The 25,209-nt window shown below is 43.7% G+C and overlaps 1 protein-coding gene across 2 annotated transcripts in view; it reads left to right on the forward strand.

Moving 5' to 3' along the window:
* LTBP3 (latent transforming growth factor beta binding protein 3) overlaps positions 1-25,209 on the forward strand; it is a 1,036,617-nt gene that overhangs the window by 503,498 nt on the left and 507,910 nt on the right. For both annotated transcript variants that reach the window (XM_082271069.1, XM_082271070.1), the window contains exons 10-12: positions 2,663-2,732; positions 8,862-8,957; positions 9,050-9,175. In XM_082271069.1, the coding sequence (XP_082127195.1) occupies positions 2,663-2,732; positions 8,862-8,957; positions 9,050-9,175 (292 nt within the window). The remainder of the gene's footprint in view (positions 1-2,662; positions 2,733-8,861; positions 8,958-9,049; positions 9,176-25,209) is intronic.

Raw genomic sequence — 25,209 nt, forward strand, 5'->3', positions numbered from 1 at the left:
AGCTCAGCCATCTTATATGAGGGAGATGACCAGAACTTATTTAATGCTGGAAGGTCGCCACAAACCGGAACTACTAAATCAGCCATATTAATAAGATGTACTAAGGGAAAAAAGTTATGCTCATATGAAATCGAACATTAATGCTCAATTCACCCTCAGCGGAACTAACGGCAAGGAAAATTCAATCAAATTATATGGCAGAGATCGTAATAAAAATAATAAAAAAAACACCTTATATAATAAGGAGAATTACAATAATAAAACATATAATGTCCTATATTAGATAAAATTATATCTAGTGGCCAATAACCAAACTGCAATCTATGTACCATGCAATTTGCCGTGTATTACTCCAGGCCTACATCAAGATTTAGGTAATATATGATAATATTAGCCAATAATTTGATTAACCTTGTGTAGAATTTTAAATTAAATAAACAATATAGGAAATATGGGCCAAATAGCAAATATAAACTAAATTATTAATTGCTAATGTTAAAATAATGTTATAACAATATACAAATTAAAAATAGATAGAAACATATGTTGCCAAATTTGTACAAATGTATATCAAATTTCAATATTAAGGTACCCCTACTCATTCATCAAAAAAGTGTAAAAAGTAAATAAAAACACAACACAAGATTGCAACAATTCCTTTATTAAAAAATCAAAAATAATCCCTTCTGGCTGGAGCCCTGCGTTATTCCCAGTACTTCATTAGAAGGGCTGTGTGCACCTGGACACACCTCCTGCATGTCTTCAAGACAAAGACACATTGAAATTTCCACACTATAATGCCCAATTCAAGAATGCCAAAATCCGGAGAAAGTTGTAAAAACAGTTTTCTCTGCTCTAAATCGCCACTCTGGAGTCCTGCACTCTGCATGGGTATGAACCCTGTGTTCCTTTTCCAACCATTTTCACAGTGGCAGAACCTTGCACTGCCAAACCCTAAACTTCCCTATTATGCTGGTCTAACATAAATATTTCAAACTAAGTCTGTGCTATATTGCTGCTAAAAAAAAAATCTATCACATCTATACAGCAAGCCGGTGTTCTTGTTCATCCATGAGTCATCCAGCTGTCGAGGCACAATAAAAATGAATAGAAGGAGGGAAAAAAAGCTGGAATGATAGCCTGTCACATAATCTGGCAAAGGTTATTTTTTTTAGTTTTGGATTGAGAGGGAAAAAGTTACAATTTTGACAGGTTTCTATTTTTGTGTGTGAGCTCATTGGGGATGTTTTGATGCACTTGCTTTCTCTGTGACATTAACTACTTGATGTGCGCGCTATAGCCGAATGACAGCTACAGCGTGGACATGAATTGCCGGTAGGGCATACAATGACTTCCTCTCGGTATTGAGCGTCATCCATGAGACTTGCCTGACCACAGATCAGAGATCGGGGGCAATCCCGCCCCCTTACCACGTGATCAGCTGTCAGCCAATGACAGCTAATCATGTTAAGTAAACAGCAGCCAGCGATCAGCTGTTTTTTTCTCCTCACACTGACAGATTGCGGACTGCTGTCAGAGGGACAAGGAGGAGAGGTATTATTTGTGCCCCCAGTGCCACCTACCAGTGCCCACCAGTGCCATCTGCCATTGCCCACTAGTGCCACCTACCAGTGCCCACCAGCGCCACCTACCAGTGTCACCTATCAGTGCTCACCAGTGCCACCTATCAGTGCCCCAGCATGTGCCCCCTACCAGTGCCTATCATTGCCCATCAGTGCCACCTATTAGTGCCAATCAGTGCCCATGAGTGCCACCTATTAGTGCCCTTCAGCGCCACCTACCAGTTCCCCTTAGTGCCGCCCATCATTGCCCATCAGTGCCACCTATGAGTGCTGCCTTATCAGTGCCGCCTTATCAGTGCTCATCAGTGCTGCCTTATCAGTGCCCATCAGTGTCGCCTATCAGTGCCCATCAGTACAGCCCCTCAGTGCCCATCAGTGCAGCCTATCAGTGCTCAACAGTGCAGCCTATCAGCGCCCATCAGTGCAGCCTACCAGTGCCTATCATGGCAAATCAGTAACGCCTCATCAGCGCACATCAATGAAGGAGAAAAATTACCTGTTTGCAAAATTTTATAACAAACTATAAAAACTGTTTTTTGTTTTTTTTTTTCAAAATTTTCGGTCCTTTTTTGTTTGTTCGGCAAAAAATAAAAACTCCAGTAGTGATTACATACCACCAAAAGAAAGCTCTATTTGTTTGAAAAAAATGATAAACATTAAATTTGGGTACAGTGTTGCATGACCACGCAATTGTCATTCAAAGTGCGACAGCGCTGAAAGCTGAAGATTGGCCTGGGCAGAAGGGGGGTTTAAGTGCCCTGTAGACAAGTGGTTAAGACAAGAAATTGGGGATGCAGTTAGTAGGAGAGGAAGGCACAGACAGCTATATGTTGTAAATACATTGTCAGAGGTTACAACTCCTCCCTATTTTATGAAAAATGTGTATTTTGTTTTGTCTCTTCTGACAGAAGTGGGAGTTCTCCCCAAAAATGAACATAGTTGGCAATAAAAATCTGAAAGAGTGCAAAATTCTCTTTCTAATTCATTCATTCATTGTGATCCCAATAGACAGTCTTGACAGCATTCTTCACATGACAAATGTGTGACCACTTTCCTAAACAAGTTTGTTTACATGCCAGCTCCCAGCCTACAGCCCTAATTCAGAAGAGGAACCAGTGGATTTCCCATCTATATTTCCACCAAAACCAGGTATATATTTTGTCTTTACTAAGATATGGTGTATAGGGATGCCAAAGTGGGTACAATGAAGGTTGTATCTGAAACAAACATGGTTGGCTATTACAGTCTGATAAGTTTACAATTATTTCTGTAATTCTATTAGTATCTGTCATAGTAAAAGTAGACATAACAAATATGTTCTAGTTCCATTTTTAGGAAACTGTAGAAATCTTTTAGATATGTTGTTAGAATACACACAAATCCAGAAACATATAAATATGTTAAGTATCCCCTAGAACTGTACAACAACACAACTTGAAGTCTGCAAGGCTTCTGGCTGCTCTGTACTCTCTTGGATGTATTTTACAACTCCTGGATGTCTTGCACAACTCCTGGCTATACTGGACAAAACATGTACATAGCAGTATTGCATGTAGGGCCAGTGCTAGACTATTTTGTGCCCTAGGCAAGACCAGCTACTTGCACCCCCCGCACACACACAAAAAAATAAAACCTTCCATAAGTCTCACTGTCTCACTGACACTAATGTTTGGTACTATTGTTCGAAAACTTCCTCTTCAGTTCTAATTATGATCTGCTCCAAAAAAATGCAGGGGCACTGAAGTGTGAAATGCGCTACTATTCTGCGGTCCTCTAGAAATGTTGGGGGCTGCATTTAAAGCCCTCTGTAATTTTCAAGTTGACCACCACTAGTGATGAGCTCAGGCATGTTCAGACAGGAATCTGAAGACTGACAATCATAAGCAACAGAGACATTGCCCTGCAGCCACATATATATCCACCCCTTAGACACATGTGACTGCGAGGGGGGGGGGGGGAGACATGCCTCCGCTGCTTATGGATGGTTTGGACTCATGTCTGAACACACCAGTGCTCATCCCTCACCAACACTGCTGTAAAGGATAGGCAGGTTTAGTTCCGCGCTTTAAGACTTAAAGGGCCACAGTGGGTGGGAAGGAGTTAAAAATCTCTCCATGTCATACCTGGTGACCCTGATCTGATACCCAGTGACCACCATATACCTCCATATCACACCCAGGGACCGCGATGTTCCTCCATGTCACACCTGGGGACTCCAGTGTTTCTCCATGTCATGCTGTCTTACCCAGTGACCCCAATGCTCCTCCATGTCACACCAGGGGACCCTGATGTTCCTCCATGTCACACCTGGGGACCCCAATGTTCCTCCACGTCACACCTGGGGACCCCAATCCCCCATGGCACAACTGGTGACCCCCAACCTATATTACATCCAGTGACCCAAATCCCCCATGTCACACCTGGTGACTCCAATTCCCTATGGCACACCTGGTGACCCTGATTCCCTTTCACACCAGGGATCCTCCATGTGACACTTCGGGACCCCAATCCCCTGTTCTGGGGACACTCACCCCCTGGAGCGGTATGAAGAGAGTGGCCCGCACTCTGCCTTCCTTCACCATGATCATGCTGATTCCTTCTTCCAGGATGCTCCTCCTAGTTCTGCTACTGCCCCAGACACCCTGAATCGTCCTCTGTCCCTTCTTCCTCCCCCCCCCCACTGCTGCCCCTCCCCTCAGCTCACAAGGATTATTCATGATGGAGAGAGAGTGCCCGTCCGTGGCTGCGCCCCTGGGCTGCAGTGCGCCCTAGGCGGCTGCCTAGTTTGCCTATTGGAAGCACTGGCCCTGATTGCATGCTCCTGGTTATCTTGCACAATTCCTGGTTGCACTGCACTTGCTTGGGGGGAAGGGGGGGTTAGACCACCCCACAGTCACTTCTCCTCTGTATAGCAGGATCAGTTACTCACGTAGCCCTAGAATAGTTGTGCTTCCTTCCACCAATGCCCTTCTGGCTCTGCTCAGTCTCTGGACACTCTTTGGTAGGCCCCCTAGCTAAACTTAGCTGGGACCTCAATGTCTTTTAAAACCTGTTCTGGCTTCCTCTCTGTCTTTTTCTGCCCCATGGGGCAGTTTCCTGCACAGGGGTCTTCTGCTAAAGGACTGGACCCGAGAACTCTGCACCTTGGCTGTCAGGCCTCAGAATATGTATGGGCTCTCCATTACCTTTTGGGCACACCTCCTCAAGGATTAAAAATATTTAGGTTCCTGTCCTACTCTCCCTGCCCCTATACTTCTAAAAGTCTCTAAATGACAGGGGTGAGTTGCCCACTCTGTAGTTCAGGGTTTAAATTAGTTGCAATGAGCTTTGTTGTACTTCCAGCTTTAGAAACAGGAAGAATAAAAAACGTAACATTTGTAAAGAATTTTATATAAATACTACACTGTACACTGTAAAAAAAACTTCATATGCTTATCGTTTTTGTTAATCTAAAAGTTGTTCATCTGATGTATTTATCTCCCTGGCTGCTCTGTTGGATAGAAGGGCATGCTGTCACCATTATAAGATCTTGAATGGCAAGTTGTCATGTTAGGAATTGCTAGATTCCCCTACTAAATCCCAGACTTTTCCTTCTTCTGGGGAATTGGCTAAATTTAATGGGGATCCTTTACGGTCTGGAGTGACACATTAATACTTTCTTTCTTTTATTCAGATTGGATAGTTTTTGAATTTTTTTCTTCTTGTTTTAACTGAAGAAGTGAGGTTTTTGAATTAAGTTGTGTATCTGCCATTGGGTCCCCCAGAACTCTGCCAACATGCAAGAGCTTAGAAAATACCCTTTACATAAGAAATAAATAAATTAGCAATATGCTGAAGGGAGAGGGACAATAATGGCAGACTGTGAAATAATGATTTTATTTATGGTAAAATGTACAGCTTCTTTATAATGTACAGGCCATTTGTGGCCAGAATATCATGCATTTTAGGGATCAGATGGTCAACTCTTAGATGAACAAATATAAAAGCATATGAAGTTTTAATCACAGTGTTTGTTTGTATATACTGTATGTAAGGGCACCTTAAATGTTCTTTATCCTCTTCTGATACAAGGCTGGAATACCCCAGGTGTTGGTGCTGGTCACTAACACCTTTTCATTCACACTCTCAAACAATATGATATGTATTGTTACTCATCTCTAAAATTATTCCTCCTTAATATAATACACTAACTGCTCCAATTAGCTTGCATACATGGGCTATACATTCTCTATATGTTAACTTTGTCGGATATGTTGTGGCACCCATTGCTTACTTATTTACTATGTTCCATATGACAATTCGCTTTCATGTGATCCTTAACTTTGTTCCTTTTCATGTATTTTGAATTGTTCAATATGCAAACATATCACCTTTATGCTGTTATTGAGGAAATGTTGCCAAACCTTGTATTCTCTAATTTGTAAATCGAAATAAAGTTGTTTGGGAAAAAAAAAAAAAAAAAAGTTCTTTATCCTCTATATTGTAAGGGATGTCGGTGCCAAACTTTGCAACTTCAGTAACTTGCATCTAGGCCTGTTTAGAAAAATGAAATCAGCATTTCCAGCATTACATTACTTAAACAGTAATATAACTGTATCACTGTATTGATGTGGATGGAACAAGAAGTGCTGAGTCATGTGCACATACTCAGTCATAACACACATTTATACACACTTTTCCCAAACGCATGTACAAGACCCTTTTACACTACACACAGCTATCCCCCACACAGTAAATGTTTAAAAATAATTTTAGGGTCTTTTTTTAATTTAATGCTAAACATGCAAAGTTGCCTATTTACCTGTGATTTTCATTGTTTCGCAAAAATTCAGTTATTAAATGTGTACATACAATGTTGGTAATTATTACCTTGGTGAAATTTCAGCTTTGATATTAGGTAAGTGTAGCGCTACTCCCATAGGAGCCACTGGAATATTGCCCAGGTTTTCCCCAGATGTTTCCCGCAGCCAGGCACACAAGCATAGTCACATACAGTGCTCAGCATAAATGAGTACACCACAACAGATTTTTCAGAAAACCTTACTTTCCTTTCAGAATCAACATTTTCTATGGGACACTACTAGAAAATACACCCACAAATGCGGGCCATTGAGTGCAAGCAAGATTTGTTCATTTGCACACACAAAAAATGATTTTTCCTAAAAAATTAATTTAAGAACATGTTGCAAAAATTAATACACTCCAATTAAAGTCTTAGGCTGCTCATACATGTTCAATTACTTTGTACAATTTTACTTTAGATTTACCAAAAAACATATAATATGGGGTCAAATAAATTAACCAACTTTCAATTGTATCCAATTAGGCAGGCCCTTGCACTACATACTTTAACATAAAGCTAAAGGAAAATTGTACAAGAAAATTTAACATACCTTATATGGCCAGTTTTAGGAGCAAAGCTAAATTATAGACAACAAAATTCTAATTAACAAGAATTCAACTACAGGTGAGTCTAATTATTAATTAAACAGGTGTCAGCAAGACAACAGACAGTTGATTATAAAAGGGTGTTATTTAACAAAGAAAACCCCTGGGATAGTAGACAGCAATAGAGCAAATAAACAACTCAGACAAAATATATTTGGTGGAGTTTAAATGGCCACGGCCTTTATTATTGGTATAAATAATATTTGTAACCAAATACAGTATATATATATATATAATAACTGCATACTTGTATATATTAACAAACACTCAACAACACAGCCACTAAGACTCTTGTTGTAATATATATATATATATATACACATCAACCAGTAAATAAAACGTCCCCCTTTCAAAGAAAGGAGACCTAAACCACATAACATTAAGGCCGCGACAGGGAAGGGAGGGTGGGGGTTAGCTCAAAGTCCTGAAGATCCTCTGGTACTGGAAAAAATGCTGTTAGGAGCCCCTTTTTATAGGGGCTCAAACCCTAACAGAAATTGCTGGAGGTCATGTGATTTGACCTACCAGAAATTTCTTAACAGTCAACCGACCAATAAAGGTTGGTTGATCTAAAGAGCATCCTAACATTATTTATTTATTTTTTTTTTAAATTACATTTTAATAGAGTATTTAAATATTTGCTCTGCTGTCACTATCCCATGGGTTCAGGGGCCTTAAACAGACTCCCTTTACTTTCATTCCCATTTCATGCTGTCAGCAATGGCACCACATGGAAGAGAAATGTCACAAGGCCTGAGAAAGAAAATAATTTCTTTACACAAGAAAGATGAAGACTACAAGAAGATCAGCAAAGCTTTACCTATCAGCCAGAGTACTGTAGCAAAAATTATACAAAAATTGAACAGCGGTGCTGTCAGCAGCACCGCTGCTCACTCTGGTCTCCCACAGCTCTATTAGCCTACGCTTGCAGCTACTCACTGCATGGGCCACACCCCTGGGGCTCTGGATAGGGTCCTCTCAGCCACTTGGGCTCTCCCACCTCTCAGGAACACAGGACATTCTCAAGCACACTCTATGGACTCACTAGTCACCTGTCCTGTCTTTCCCAGTCCTATGGGAAAGATGGAGTTATCCAGGCAGTCTCTGGAAGTTAACACCTCAACAGGAGCGTCTAGTGATTAGAAGGGTTGAGGAAAATCGCCATGCACATTCACTGCAGTTAGCTAACGAAGTAAAAAGCCAAACTGGGGTGATTGTTTCCCGTGACACAATACAGCGTGCACTTCAGAGAAATGGCATACATGGGTGTGTCCACAAAGGAAGTCTCTCCTAAATGCACAAAAAAAGCCCGCCTAGAATTTGCCAGGGCCCATGCTGGAAAAGAAGAACCAAAACAAATGCGTAGCACATCTAAGAGTATTGGTAAGTGAACAGGAAATTTAAAATCAATGTATGCAACTCACCTTGGTGAGTGTCAGAGAAAACGCCAACTTCTTGTTGTGTTTTCTCAGCCACTCAAAAAGGTAAGCTGCATTCAGTGATTTTAGTTTTCTCATCCACCTAACAATACTCTCAGATGTTCTCCACCTTTGTTTTTGTTTTTTGGTATACATTTTGAGTTTTTGGGTTTAGCTGCTGAAAGAGGAAACTATATATACAAAAATTGTATGCTGGATTGCCAAGTACTCTCTATCTAGTGTAGAGTTATGGGCTTTGTATTTTATTTTTCTAGAGGTCCTGCACTTTACAAAATGTTTTGTTAGGTGTGTGTGGGGATGCAGTATTATTATACGAATCACCTTGAAAACATGTTAGAAAAAATTACTAGCTACTAGTATAATAATACATAATTTCATTTTCTACATACAGCACTTGTTTTGGAGCCCACAACAATGGCTGTTCAAAAATTACCCGCAGAATATGACACACGAAGTGCTGCTGAAATTGCTCCCACTCAGTTAACAGGTTAGTCTTTTCTTGCCATTTCAAGCTACAACATTTAGTTGATCTATTGATTCCAAAAATAGACAATTCACTGTATGCATTCCTCTGCATAGAAACTAATGAGTGTAAGATGATCAGGAATCTGTGTGGGCATGGAGAGTGCATATCTACTCCTACAGGATTCTACTGCAGTTGTCACCCTGGGTACTATCCTGATCCTGAAAAGAAGGTTTGTATAGGTAAGCCACAAAAATTACATTTGAAACAAAAATTAGGTTATTATAAATCCAGTATTTATTTAGGTGTTGTTTGCTATGTTTTTTAAATATCTTTACTTATGCCCACTGATTGCTACTTAGAACCGAAATTGCCAATTCCTCGACAGAGTTGACACATACAGAGACCAGTATGGCAGAGATCTTTACTTCTGCAATTCAGCTATTTAAGGTTCAACAACAAACACTGTGTAACTTTTACACCCTGAGTATAACAGGAACATAGTTTTTTGTGGAAATACAGTCCTTGCGCATACAATTACAGGCTTAACCTATTGTAAGTACATAACTCCAATATGATAGTCCTCAAATTGCTGGGAATACACATTTTGCATTTGAGGAGTTTTCCCACTTTTTGGCACAATCTAAAAAAAAGATAATCCTCAAACTGCTTGACTGTGTGGGGGAGCGCTGATACAATTCTAGCCACACATTTATTTAGCTGACGCAGTGTAGTTCAACAATCATCAGACACATTTGCTCTCATAGTCCAACTTGAGAAAGTTTTCTCTGTAAGGCCCATACTTGCACACAGTCATTACACTCTATAAGCTGTCATGTTCTACTTGACATTAGGGAACACTTTTGGTGTTTGCTGTTTGGTAAATTAAATAGGGTGTCCACCTTCCCACTAAAATGAACCTCTAGCTGTGGCTGAAAGTCATTCATTCAGAGATAGTACTTCTACTGCCACTAAATTGCAATTTCCCACTGTGCGAGAAGCAAGTATCTTTGGTTGCTAGGACACAAGCAGCCATCTGCATGTTAGCAACTGAGGTTGGCTTGCAGGCCAGCCATCTGCATCCCAGCCATTATGGACAGGAATTCCCTTTACTCTTTTACATACCTGTTCCTGACTTAAATTTCTTAATAGCTCTGTAGTATATGCTACATCCTTATTCTACAAGACATACCACATTGTTAAGTACCACTAGTGTAAGGCGACTTGCACTCTTAGCATTTTTCCCTAACTATTTTGTCTCACTATTCAGCCTACTGGGTAAAATTATTATAACATTTACTTATTAAAAAAAGACCTAAAGAAAAAATATTGCATCATGAATACAGTTGAGCGGACACCTGGATGTCAGTGTTCGGCGGGTTCGGCCGAACTTGAAAAAAAGCCCGGGTCCGTGTCCCGGACTTTTGCCGAACTTTTCCCGGACACCGAACCCCATTGAAGTCAATGGGGACCCGAACTTTCAGGCACTAAAATGGCTCTAAAACACCAATGGAAAGGGCTAGAGTGCTGCAAATGGCCGCAAAACGTAGTTAAGAGCATGGCAAGTGCTCTGCAAACAAATGTGGATAGGGAAATAACTTAAAACAACAAAAAAAACAGAAAAATAAAACAAAGTTCTTCATCTCTGAAGGACGAGGCCCATATGGAGTAGAAGGGAGGTTGAGGTGGTGGTGGATGTGGCGGTGTCATAGGCATGCGCACAGGGTGTGCCGGGTGTACCTGGGCACACCCTAATCACCTAGGGCACATAGCATTATCGCTCTCTTTGCCAGTGAGGAGATGGGAAAGATCTCCCTCGGACCTGCTCTGCTCTATTTCACTTTGCCAGCAGGGAGAGTAATGTATCGGGGCCATGTACATGTAGGCAAACACATGCATGTGTATTTAAACTTTGGGGTGCACACCCTAATGCAATAGGCTGCGCACACCTATGGGCGGTGTAGGTGGAAGCGGCGGTGGAGGAGGACCAGGGCCGGATTAAGAGCATCATGGGCTTGGTGCTGAGGATTTTGAAGGGCCTTAAGGGCCGTGCCTTGGCATGCACCCAGAGGAGGAAGGGTGCAGCCATGCATGCCTAATTCAACATGGGATGCTGTGTCTGAAGCCCATAAACACATCCATGCATCGGCAACTGTCCCTCCTTGTCCGGCCTTCGTGCTGTGTGGGGAGGTTCTGAGGGAGCTGCCTGGGGAAGCGAGCATAGAAGCCAGACTTCTGTGTTTACAAGTGACAGAAGAGCGGTAACAGTGAATATGGCCAACCCGGGGCCTATATTAAGGTAGGGGCCTGGAGCGGCAGCTCCAATAGCCCCTATGTTAATCTGACCCTGAGGAGGATGAGGTAGCCAACACTGCTTTTTTTCAGAAATTTTAAATGAGGGTACACCCCAAAAGAGTGAGAAAGATCAAAAATAGAACAATGGCTGGGTAAGGTCGGTATCCATCGATATTCTGCACAAGGTACGGAAAAGTTCCGTGGGATCCATGCCTGGTTCATTTTAATGAACGTGAGCTTGTCCACACTGTCTCTGGACAGGCGGCTGCGCTTGTCTGTGATAACGCCCCCAGCCGTGCTAAATACCCGTTCAGATAATACACTGGCTGCAGGGCACGCCAGCACCTCCAAGGCGTAAAGGGCAAGCTCAGGCCATGTGCCCAATTTGGAGACCCAGAAGTTGAAGGGGGCAGACCCGTCATTCACTACACGTAGGCGTAGGCACACATACTGCTCCACCATGTTGGTGAAATGCTGCCTCCTGCTAAGACGTTCCATATGAGCTGCTGGTGCTGCTGTTTGTTGTGGCGTGCTGACAAAGCTTTTCCACATTTCGGCCATGCTAACCCTGCCTTCTGAGGTGCTGGCGGTGCCCTGGTTGCGTTGGCGACCTCTTCCTCCTCCTCCTCCTCCTCTGCCTTGTGCTTCCACTGTGAACCCGCTGTCAGGTGGGAATGCCAGCAGCATCGCGTCTACCAGCGTGCGCTTGTACTCGCACATCTTGCGATCGCGCTCCAGTGAGGGAATTAAGGACGGTACGTTGTCCTTGTAACGGGGATCCAGCAGCGTGGCCACCCAGTAATAAGCACAAGTTAGAATGTGGGCAACTCGGCGGTCGTTGTGGAGACACTGCAGCATGTAATCGCTCATGTGTGCCAGGCTGCCTAGAAGCAACAAAAGGCTGTCCTCTGTGGGAGGTGTATCGTCTGTGTCCTCTGTATCCCCCCAGCCACGCACCAGTGATGGCCATGAGCTGGCCTGGGTGCCACCATGCTGTGAACATGGTTCCATCTCCTCCTCCATCTCCTCCTCCTCATCCTCCAGAACTGTGCCCCTGCTGGACAATTGTGTCCCTGGCATTTGTGTGTGCAGGAACCTACCCTCGGAGACCCTTGCGAATGACTGCCCTGAAAGCCTTGGAAATGTTACCTCTTCATCCTCCTCCTCCTCCTCATCCTGTGCCACATCCTCTTCCATCATCGGCCGAATTGTTTTTTCAAGGAGGCATAGAAGTGGGATAGTTAAGCTGACAACGGCGTCATCGGCACTGGCCATGTTGGTGGAGTACTCAAAACAGCGCAACAAGGCACACAGGTCTCGCATGGAGGCCCAGTTATTGGTGGTGAAGTGGTGCTGTTCCGCAGAGCGACTCACGCGTGCGTGCTGCAGCTGAAACTCCACTATGGCCTGCTGCTGCTCGCACAGTCTTTCCAGCATGTGCAAGATGGAGTTCCACCTTGTGGGCACGTCACATATGAGGCGGTGAGCGGGAAGGCCGAAGTTACGCTGCAACGCTGACAGGCGAGCAGCAGCAGGGTGAGAACGCCGAAAGTGCGCACAGACGGCCCGCACTTTCTGCAGCAGCTCTGACATATCGGGGTAGTTTTTAAGGAACCTCTGCACCACCAAATTCAGCACATGCGCCAGGCAAGGGATGTGCGTCAAACCGGCTAGGCCCAGAGCTGCTATGAGATTTCGCCCATTATCGCACACCACCAGGCCGGGCTTGAGGCTCGCTGGCAGCAACCACTCATTTGTCTGCTGTTCCATGCTCCTCCACAACTCCTGCGCGGTGTTTGTTTTTTCCCCCAAACAGGCAAGTTTTAAAACTGCCTGCTGTCGTTTACCCCTGGCCGTGCTGAAGTTGGTGGTGAAGGTGTTACGCTGACCGGATGAGGAGGCGGTAGAGGATGAGGAAGCGGAGTAGGAGGAGTTAGGAACAGGAGGCAAACTGAAGCGCCCTGCAATCCTCGGTGGTGGAAGGACATGCGCCAAATTGCTATCCGTCTCAGGCCCATCCGCCTCTGCATTTACCCAGTGTGCCGTTAGGGAGATATAACGCCCCTGACCGTGCTTACTGGTCCACGTATCGGTAGTTAGGTGGACCTTGGCACAGATGGCGTTGCGCAGTGCACACCTGATTTTTTCCCCCACTTGGTTGTGCAAGGAAGGGATGGCTTGCCTGGAAAAGTAGTGGCGGCTGGGCACGGCGTACTGTGGGACAGCCACCGACATAAGGTTTTTAAAACTGTGCGTCTCCACCAGACGGAATGACAGCATTTCAAAGGCCAAGAATTTTGAAATGCTGGCATTCAGGGCCAGGGATCACAGGTGGGTAGGGGGGTACTTCCTCTTCCTCTCAAGTGTTTGGGAGATGGAAAGCTGAACGCTTCCACGGGACATTGTGGAGATGGTTGGTGACCCAGGTGGTGGTGTTGCTGACAGATCGTCTGTTTGCGGGGTGGCAGGTGCCGGTATCACTACAGATGTGGATGGAGCGGCCGAGACTGCAGCAGAAGAGGAAGCAGGATGAGCCAGAGACGTTTCTTGGTTTTGAAGGTGTCTACTCCACTGCAGCTCGTGCTTTGCACTTAGATGCCTGATCATGCAGGTTGTGCTCAGGTTGAGAAGGTTTATGCCTCGCTTCAGGCTCTGATTGCACAGGGTGCAAACCACTCGTGTCCTGTCATCAGCACATTTTCTAAAGAACTTCCACGCTAGAGAACTCCTTTGAGCTGGCTTTGCTGCGCTCGTTCCCTTGCTGCGTTGGGCAGTAGCAGGCGTAGTGTCTAGGGCACGGCCGCTCCACTTCTGCACCCTGCTCCCTCTTCTGCTGTGCTGGTGGCTCTGTGCGACCACCGCCTCTTCCTCCAAACTACTCAGGTCACCTGCATGACCTTCATTCCATGTGGGGTCGAGGACCTCATCGTCCTCCACATCATCTTCCACCCAGTCTTCACCCCTGCCCTCCTTGTCGGTCTCCACAATTCTGAACGCCGCAGCAGTTGGCACCTGCGTTTCGTCATCATCGGAGACGTGCTGCGATGGTCCTTGCATGTACTCATCTTGAGAAATAAGTGGTTGGGCATCGCTGCACTCAATCTCTTCCACTTCTGGGGCAGGGCTAGGTGGATGGCCCTGGGAAACCCTGCTGACAGAGTCATCAAAAAGAAGAAGAGACTGCTGTATGGCTTGGGGCTCAGACTGCTTGCCTGATTTGCAAGGGGTTGAGGTGAAAGACGGTTGGACATCGGCTGCAGGTGCCAACTCTGACCTTTCTGCAGTAGACTGGGTGGGAGACAATGTGAAGGAACTGGAGGCACTGTCAGCAGCAAACCAATCTACTATCGCCTCTACTTGTTCTGGCCTCATCACTTCTAGAGGCGTATGATGCCCTACCAAATACTGCTGCAGGTTCTGTCGCCTACTCACACTTGAGGAAGGTGTTTCACTTGTGCGTGTAGCTGGCACAGATCGACCACGTCCTCTCCTTGCAACAGGAGCTCTACCAGCAGCACCACGACCCAGGCCACGGCCCCTATTTGACGGTCTCCTCATATTTCTGTAATTTATGATCTTGCCCTAGAAAGGTGTTTATTGAATAGCGGAACAAAACAACAACAGTATCGCATGGGTGTATCTCACAGTCAAATATGCAAACTATTCCGCAATTTAATGTTTTTTACCCCAAAAGGGTGTATATTGAATAGCGGAATAGGAAAAAGGATAAAAAACTGTGTATCTCACACGTACAAACACAGACTAGGCCCCGATTAAAATTTTTTGTACCCTAAGGGGAGGATGAGGAAGAGGAGTAGGAGGAGTTGGGAACAGGAGGCAAACTGAAGCGCCCTGCAATCCTTGGCGGTGGAAGGAGATGCGCCAAACAAATTTAAAAGATGTATCTCACACGTACCGATACAGACTATGCCGTAATTTAATTTTGTACACTCCAAAAGGGTGTATATTGAATAGCGGAATAGGAAACATTTTATAATACGGTGTATCTCACACGTACAAACACAGACTAGGCCCCGATTACAATTTTTTGTACCCTAAAGGCAGGATGAGGAAGAGGAGTAGGAGGAGTTGGGAACAGGAGGCAAACTGAAGCGCCCTGCAATCCTCGGCGGTAGAAGGAGATGCGCCAAACAAATTTAAAAAGGTGTATCTCACATGAACCAATACAGACTATCCCGCAATTTAATTTTTTACACTCAAACAGGGTGTATATTGAATAGCGGAATAGGACAAATTTTACAAAACGGTGTATCTCACACGTACAAACACAAACTAGGCCCTGATTACAATTTTTTGTACCCTAAAGGCAGGATGAGGACGAGGAGTAGGAGGAGTTGGGAACAGGAGGCAAACTGAAGCGCCCTGCAATCCTCGGCGGTAGAAGGAGATGCGCCAAACAAATTTAAAAAGGTGTATCTCACATGTACCGATACAGACTATCCCGCAATTACATTTTTTACACTCAAACAGGGTGTATATTGAATAGCGGAATAGGACAAATTTTACAAAACGGTGTATCTCACACGTACAAACACAAACTAGGCCCCAATTACAATTTTTTGTACCCTAAAGGCAGGATGAGGAAGAGGAGTAGGAGGAGTTGGGAACAGGAAGCAAACTGAAGCGCCCTGCAATCCTCGGCGGTAGAAGGAGATGCGCCAAACAAATTTAAAAAGGTGTATCTCTCATGTACCGATACAGACTATCCCGCAATTTAATTTTTTACACTCAAAAAGGGTGTATATTGAATAGCGGAATAGGACAAATTTTACAAAACGGTGTATCTCACACATACAAACACAAACTAGGCCCCGATTACAATTTTTTATACCCTAAAGGCAGGATGAGGAAGAGGAGGAGTTCGGAACAGGCAGGAGGCAGACTGAAGCACCCTCAAATCCTCAGCAGTATGAGATGCGCCCCAAAAATTGGAAAGTTGTATCTCACACGTACCGACACATACTATCCCGCAATTTAATTGTTTTTACCCAAAGGTGTAGATTGAATAGCGGAATAGAAAATATGATATCAAAAGGTGTATGTATCTCACACGTACCGACACAGACTATCCCGCAATTTAATTGTTTATACCCAAAGGTTTTGATTAAATAGCGGAATAGAAAATATGATATCAAAAGGTGTATGTATCTCACACGTACCGACACAGACTATCCCTCAATTTAATTGTTTTTACCCAAAGGTGTAGATTAAATAGCGGAATAGAAAATATTATCAAAAAAAAGGTGTATATATCTCACACGTACAGAACCAGACTAGGCCCCAATTACTATTTTTTGTACCCCCAAAGGCAGGATGAGGAGTAGGAGGAGTTCGGAACAGGCAGCACCCTCAAATCCTCGGAAGTATGAGATGCACCCCAAAAATTGGAAAGGTGTATCTCACACGTACCAACGCAGACTATCCCGCAATTTAATTGTTTATACCCAAAGGTTTTTATTGAATAGCGGAATAGAAAATATTATCAAAAAAAGGTGTATGTATCTCACACGTACAGAACCAGACTAGGCCCCAATTACTATTTTTTGTACCCCCAAAGGCAGGCTGAGGAGTAGGAGGAGTTCGGAAAAGGCAGCACCCTCAAATCTTCAGAAGTATGAGATGCACCCCAAAAATTGGAAAGGTGTATCTCACACGTACCAACACAGACTATCCCGCAATTTAATTGTTTATACCCAAAGGTTTTTATTGAATAGCAGAATAGAAAATATTATCAAAAAAAGGTGTATGTATCTCACACGTACAGAACCAGACTAGGCCCTAATTATTATTTTTTGTACCCCCAAAGGCAGGATGAGGAGTAGGAGGAGTTCGGAACAGGCAGCACCCTCAAATCTTCAGAAGTATGAGATGCACCCCAAAAATTGGAAAGGTGTATCTCACACGTACCAACACAGACTATCCCGCAATTTAATTGTTTATACCCAAAGGTTTTTATTGAATAGCGGAATAGAAAATATGATATAAGATTGGTGTGATTTATCAATAGCACATGTGAACAGCAGTGTCTTATATCAGTCAGCTCTGCTGCAGGCTATGGAGGGAAAAAAAAAAAATTCCCCTTTTATGTTTGTAATTTTTAACTAGATTAGTACAGACTATGCCCCAATTTAATTTTTTTAACCCAAGGGTGTATATTGAATAGTGGAATAGAAAAAAGTGTATAATTTTTGAAATCAGTCAATAATAGCACATGTGAACACAGCAGTGTATTATCACAGTCAGCACAGCAGCACTGAAGGAAAAACGCTGCACACAGTGACTGATAGAAAAAGACTTTTCTCCCTCCTCCTCAGTGGGCAAAAAAGATTGTTTTCACTGCACCCCACACACAGCAAAATCGATGTGGACCAGCTCTGCTGCAGGCTACGGAGGGAAAAAAAAATTCCCCTTTTAAGTTTGTCATTTTTAACTAGATTAGTACAGACTATGCCACAATTAAATTTTTTTTAACCCAAGGGTGTATATTGAATAGTGGAATAGAAAAAAGTGTATAACTTTTGAAATCACTCAGTAATAGCACATGTGAACACAGCAGTGTATTATCACAGTCAGCACAGCAGCACTGAAGGAAAAACGCTGCACACAGTGACTGATAGAAAAAGACTTTTCTCCCTCCTCCTCAGTGGGCAAAAAAGATTGTGTTCACTGCACCCCACACACAGCAAAATCGATGTGGACCACTGACACCTGCCTATCTCCAGCCTCTCTCTAAAAGGATTGATAAGATCGGTCACTGCAAACCCCCCCCCCCCCCCTCCACACAGCAAAATCGATTGTAGAACACTGACCCTAAAAATCAGCAGCCTCGCCCTAAAATGCCCTACAACTCGCCCTGCCTAAAACACTCCGACCTGTCCCTCAATTCTATCCGGACACAAATGATATTTGCCTGTCTGTCCCTAATCAGCAGCCAGCACGATGTGTGCTCTGTCTCTGAACTACACAGCATAATGACGCAGCGGCGCTGTCTCGAACTTATAAAGACTTGGTCACATGCTTCAGATGGCCAATCACAGCTACTAATACATTTGTAGGCATGGCTGGGATGGCTTAAGGCACACCAGTTAAACGCTTGTTGATTGGCTGTTGAAAGCCCGCCATGAAAAGCGCGCCAATACATACAAAACCCGGAAATAAAATGACCGAACACGGATTTTTACCCGAATATACAGTAAAGTTTTCGGGTCCGTGTTCGGGTAACAAAAATCCAATTATTCGGTACGAACACGAATAATACAGTCCATGTTCGCTCAACCCTAATCATGAAGACTTTTAGGGCATCCACACACTGATATATGTAAAAACAAATATTTTTTTTATTTGTATGCATGTTAGGAAACAGGCAATAATCAATTTAACAAAAATAGCAGTATGATTTGGCCTCATCTGGAAGGGGTATGTCTCACTCCCAATCAATAGAGTGGCATTTACTGTACAATAGTTCTAACAGTGTAAGAGTTTGCGATATGCAATCACAAATACATCATTGTATTCAACATGTAGGGACAGGGGGTTAGACCAGCCTGGAATCTCAATGTGTTTCCCGGAAATAAGTTCAGCTTCTTCAGGAGGCTGGATGAGATGTAAAGAGATCTAAGTAAAAACAGGAAACAGATTACAATATGTATAAACCCCAATACATAACATGTTATACATACAGTTATGCCGTTTGAACCACATGTATGCACATTTAAGCATTCCCCATTAGTCAAGTACAAACATGTTATGTAAGAAGGTTTCTGAGATACTGAGAGTTACTGGACAGACAGTGCTGAGACTGCTGCATGCCCAGAGAAAATATTAATGTTTCTCTCAAATTACTAATGGTCCCCTTGCTCCACATCAGGGTTCAATTGCCAAAACCACTCCATCCCCATCTCTCCAGTTCCCTTACTTGCACACTACTATACATGCAACTTCTTTGACTAAGGCAGAATTCCAGATGCTATTGTTACTTCTGCATTCAGAAGGGGCTATAAACCGCAAGTGCTCTTCTGTCTCAACTTCCCCTGATCCACATTCTCTGTGACACAAACCCAGGGGGATATGGGCTTTCCACCAGAGGTACTTTGATATTTCTCTCCCCCACTATTTAATAAAATTCCTTATCCTCTCGCCAAATGTTGGTTACTGGATTCATTGATGGAGGCAGTGCTTACTAGTCAATGGGTAGATAAGCCTAGTGCTATATTGCCCTATGTACTCAAAAATGCTAAGAAAAAAAAAAAAAGAAGAGGGCCTTAAATATAAATCCTTCTCCCACACTGGATCACTTAAGTTAGGCCTATTTCAATGACTGGCCAAACTTTGAGTTTTTTTTTTTCTCATCCTGATCATTTCAAAACCATGAGTGCAGAATTTAACAGAAATGGTCTCTCCCCACTGTAGACCTGGCAATTCTTGCACTGAATGCTTAATCTACCACTCCTATTGTAGGTACCCCCTCATTTAAAGATTTAGTGGATAGGCATTTGGAGACTTTGTTCTAGCAAGTCCTGCTGTACAGCTTTCACCTTAGCAATTGCCAAAATAATTGCTAACTAGGCCAGAGAAATTCATGATGAACTTTCTCCTGAGACTAACAACTCAAATCTTTACTCAGAGTTATAACTTTTACCTTAATTTGGCGTAATATTTTGCGTGGAGAGAGAACCTGATTATTCAGATCTTAGGAATGTCTTTACTCGTCTTAAAAAGATCGTAATGCTTAATTGTTTAATTAAAATAATAAACATGTTAAACGTATCTGCAGGAGCCAATTGCTCCTGCTGCTGCCTCTGTGAGCAGAGAGAGGAGAGAACAACTACATATGGGCACAAGGAGGGATTGAGATCAGGCTCAGGTAAATATTTAAGGGGGTGAGGGGGGCGATGCAAATACAGGGACATTTTTACCCTAATAGAGGAAATGCATTATTGTAAAAAATGTCCAGCATTTAGAACCGCTTTCAAGCTTGGGCAACTGATGTGGTGCAAGAAATATGCCTTTTGCACATGCCTGTTGTGGGCGAGCTTCTTTTTAGCAAGTCCCTCAATTAGTAAGTAAACCCTCCTCTGTAACTTGTACCTATAGGTAAGCCTATGATAAGGCTTACCTATAGGTACTATAAATATCTCCTAAACATGTACCGTTTAGGAGATATTTCCCTTACATGCAGCCAGTGACGTCACTGGTGCATGCGCTCTGAAGGAACGGCCGCTGGTGCTGTTCCTTCAGAGTCCCATGCCATGACCGTCGGCTCCCGCACGCGTGTGCGCGGGAGTGACGTCACCGCGGCTCCGGCCAATCAGATGGCCTGGATGCCGCGATCCCAGAAGACGGGCAACTGGACATGTCGCCCGTCATACAGGTAAGCGGGCGGCACAGCGGGGGCTCGTTCTAAGTGCGGTGCATACTAGCTCATTATGTGTTTCCCTTTCAGGTTGCAAAAAAAAAAAATGTTACGGGTTTACAACCTCTTTAATAAATAAAGGCAGCTAATAGGAGAGGGTTCAGACCAAGATCCAAGATCTCAATTCTCCCTGCATTATCAACTACTGTTCAGTTCTTGTACATGCGCCTCTCTCAGACACAATGATTATCTATTGTGGGTCCTTCCAAACTTGGCAAGCCTTCCCATTAACAGCAGTAACCTTCTATGGATTCCTCTTTCACTTAGGGAAAGGATAGCCTGGAGATCGGTGGTCCCCTTAACTCCATTATGTTTATTGTTTATACTTAAAACCTCCATTATTTTCCTGCCATGTCCTGTGAGCCGGCACAACATTTCCCTATTAATCAACTTAGGGGTTAAGAGTAAGGGATCATCAATGGCTTACATTGTGTTTAATTTGCAGCCTATCCCCCTTTCTCTAATTTCATCATGGAATCTACCACTTTGTGGCTGCAACCCCCACTCTGACCCACCTGGGTGGTCAAATTGCCCCCCCCTTTTTTTATTTCATGTGGTTTCTCCCCTCCAAGAATGAGCCCCTCCTTCCCTTCCTAAGCCCATACCCCCAATAAAATCAGACTAAATTCTGTTTCATGTTAATCCCAAAGAGTTGCATCTTGTTCTTCTCCAAAAAAGGGGCCAGTTGTGGCTGTTAATAGCTAATAATAATAATAATAATAATAGTTAATCGCTCAAAACAACCTGATGCTGGGATCTCCTGCTATAATCTGTTCATTAAGGTGTCTTTCTCCCATGTTATAATTCCCCATTGTGTGCCTCCTAGGTTTGAATTCCAATTGTTAATTGAGCCACCTATTGTTTATGTCTGTTTGCAGTATTGTGTCCACTTCACCTTGTTACCAAACTATTGTAGGATGTTTTATGTTTGTGTTGAATAGATCTCTGTTAGCTGTTAGTGACTAGTTGTTAATTAGCTTACTGTTTAATTAGGATTACTGCTTATGTCAGCTGTTCATTAGATGTACTGATATTACTGTTTACAGCTTGCAGTGTTTAGGATAATGTGATCAAGCTCTTACCTGATTTTTTTGTGGTATATATTTTGTGTAAGTTTACAAAAATGTCAGTTCCAGTTAACACCTAAGCTAGTGTCGTCTAGTTCTTGGGTGCAATGCTCAGCTATATTTCCTGGTTCCAGAGTGGAGGAAGCTGTACCTTGGCTGAAGCACCCAAGCGAGGTGCCAGGAGGTCAGTCACATTTGGTTGGCAGCGGTCAGATCTGCTTCCTCCCTATGGGCAGTCCAAACCACCGCTGGGACTCATTGTCGGTTGATATTGAAGAAGTGTTCCAGGAGCCAGTCGTCATGTAAGCAAAGTTCCAGTGGCAAATGCAAAAGGCACTTTCCCAGTATGGAGAGCCTGGTTCTGCCTGGGACGTGCTGAAATTGAGATATACGATCTGCCGGGTCCTCCTTATGTCCATAACAGTCCATGGATTGAAACTGGCTACAGTTGGGCTTGCGTATACTATTCCTAGAAGAGCATCCTTGGGATGAATGGCTGACAGAGCTGGATAGGCTGGTCCAGACTTAAATGGTGCTGGACAGTGGTTATTGGTATGCTACCCAAGTGTGTCCATGGCTGAAAAAGAGCAATCCTATAGAAGGCTACGACTACGGCGGCCCAGGATTGATATTTAAGATGCTTCAGGAGGATTCACATTTTGGTAGTGCAACGGAGTGGAGATGGGAAGACATCCAAGATTTTAGGGTGTTGGAACTTCCCAGCGAGCTCAGGTTGAGAAGTGACTTGGACTTTATATTTACACAAAAATGGGAGCTGGAATAAGCATATAAAAGACTGTTTGAGGAAGCTTAACAACCCATGGATGTTATGGATTATGAGTCACCCTTCAAAGCAATGCTACTGGGCCCAAATGCCAACAACCCAGGGCAAAGATTTTCAGAAATGCCAGAGATTGGGGATTTAATACATTTTTCTGCTGAGGAGGAAACAACCCAGCGAGCCTCCAGCAGAACAGCTGGCATCAAGGCACTGCTGACTTCGGCCTACAACAATCGGTGGCCCTGGAGAATTTGTGCAAGGCCACCAAATTTACATTTGTTTTTCTCAGCGGAAGAGCTGGAATCAGAGCACCACTGACCTCTGCCCAGTACCCACAGCACTTCCGGAGCTCCAGGGTGCCAGGACGAGCAGTCCCTTTCCTCAGCAACAGGCCGATTAACAAATACTCGAACTCCCAGCTGAAACGCTGGCAAGTGGACAGAGGGTTCAAGACCCCATTTTAAGTGGGAACCCCATGCAACCCCCCCAAGAAAAAAAACGTCATGCGCCTCTCCCCCTCCTGAACCATACCAGGCTACATGCCCCATTCACACTTGTGCGACTTGTCATACGACTTTGGACCCCAAAGTCGCATAACAAGTCGCACCCCATGTTTCCCAATGAGTACCATTTATATCTGTGCGACTTAAAGTCGCAGTTACTTCAAAGTAGTTTCTGCACTACTTTGGTCTGACTTTCATGCGACTTGAGGTCCATAGGCTTCAATGTAAACCCTCAAAAGTCGCATGAAAGTTGCACTTGCACGATATACATACCATTTTGTCGATGATGTCACAAGGGGGCAGGAAGCCTGGCAATGTCACCGGGTGGCACCACCCCTCAGTTATATAAGAGCTAGCAGACGGTGGGAGCCTTCGTCAGGACCGGAGGTTTCTTTCTTTTTTCTGGCTGGCAGTGGAGGAGGATATCTTGACTGATGATGGATCTACTGTACACCAAGGGGACACTTTTTTATCTTAAATTTTTTTAAAAAAAGGAATGGTCAAAAATGTGTGTTTTTATTCACTATTTACACTTTTTTGGTGAATGAGTAGGGGTGGGATCTAAGGGGCTTCCATATCCCAATAAGCCCCCCCGCCCGCAGATCCCCACAACCACTGGCTAGGGATGTGTGGAAGGGGCCCTTGTCCCCATCAACATGGGGACAGAGTGCCCCAAAGCACCCACCCCATGTTGAGAGCATGTGGCCTGGTATGGTTCCCTGACCTGCCAGGCTGCATGCTCAGATAGGTATGGATTTGGGAGGGTACCCCAGGGTTTTTTTTTTGGCAGTGTTTCCCTTAAAATTCATACCAGACACAAAGTGCTTGGTATGGATGGTGGGGGGGACCTCATGCTGTTTCTTTCATTTCTTTTTTATTGGCGGCTTTTGTTTACATTCAGCCGTCAGTGGGTAAACCCGCTGACAGCTGATGAGTGATCAGTTATTAAGGACGCAGGGGCCAGCTTCCCGGCCCGCTCCTTAACTAGCTATTCACACACAATTCATATCAGTTGATCAATTTTTGACCGATTTGAATTCAAACCGTTCTGAATATTTGCAATGCGTTAGAAAATAAAGAAACAAACAAAACTAAACACATTTTTCTGTTCTGCACATGTCTAACAACTTTGTAGAGCACAAACAAAACAATCACATTAGTCAAAGCCAAAGTCCTAATAAAGACGCACTCATCCAAAGTCGCATCAAAATTGCATTAAAGTCGTATCAAGTGGCAGGGTAAAATTGCAATGGAATTTGCAGGACTTTGAAGCCACTTAAGTGTGAATGAACTCTAAATCCATTGTCATTTGCTTTGTATAGTAAGGCAGATTAACAATAAGGAAGCCCCAGATACTAGACTCTCCTACTAAATGAGTAAACCCCTACTTGACCTAAAAGTCAAATAATGTAAATAAACACATACTTTTTGACAAATACTTTATTTATTAAAAATGTACCTAAGATGTAAATCCATTGTCAACAGTGGTGTATCATCCATGTGTGCAGTGTGTGCAGGGCACACGAGCCCCCAGGGAAAGGGGGCCACTGTGCTCTGTCACACACGGGACACATGGAGTAAGTAAATGTTGGTCCAGAACATTTCCTTAGACTGCAATGATTTGAATCAGAGGGGCCCAAGAGATGGTAACATCACTGGATTATTTTTTAAATTTGGCTCACAGGCGAAGGCAGCCAGTGGCACATTTTCCAGTGCTAGGGTTATAGTTTTGGCTGCTCACAGACTCCAGGGAGCTTGGTTACAGATGCTGTGCTGCATGCCCACTGCTAGAATGCAGTGTTACTGCTTTGACAGGATAAAACGGAGGGGTGGTGATGTCTGTCTCTATGTGAGAAGTGATCTCAAAGTGAGTGTAAAAGGACGTAGTTGATGGAGAGTGTGATGAATCTGAAGCAGTATGGGTGGAAATGTACATGGGTGTGCGTAATACAAAGATTATCATTGGAGTTTGTTATAGACCTCCCAGTATTAATGAGGAGGTGGAGATAGAAAGGACTGCAAGGGCTGGGACAGTGATAATGGGAGATTTTAACTACCCAGACATTGACTGGAGTAATGGCATTGCTGGAACAGTTAAGGGCAAAAATGTATAAACCTATTACAAGACAATTTTATGGTGCAGTTTATTGGGGCCCCGACTAGAAATGATGCTCTGTGGGACCTGGTAATCTCAAAC

The sequence above is a fragment of the Pelophylax lessonae genome (assembly GCF_965119305.1).
Source record: "Pelophylax lessonae genome assembly, chromosome: 10".
NCBI lineage: Eukaryota > Metazoa > Chordata > Amphibia > Anura > Ranidae > Pelophylax > Pelophylax lessonae.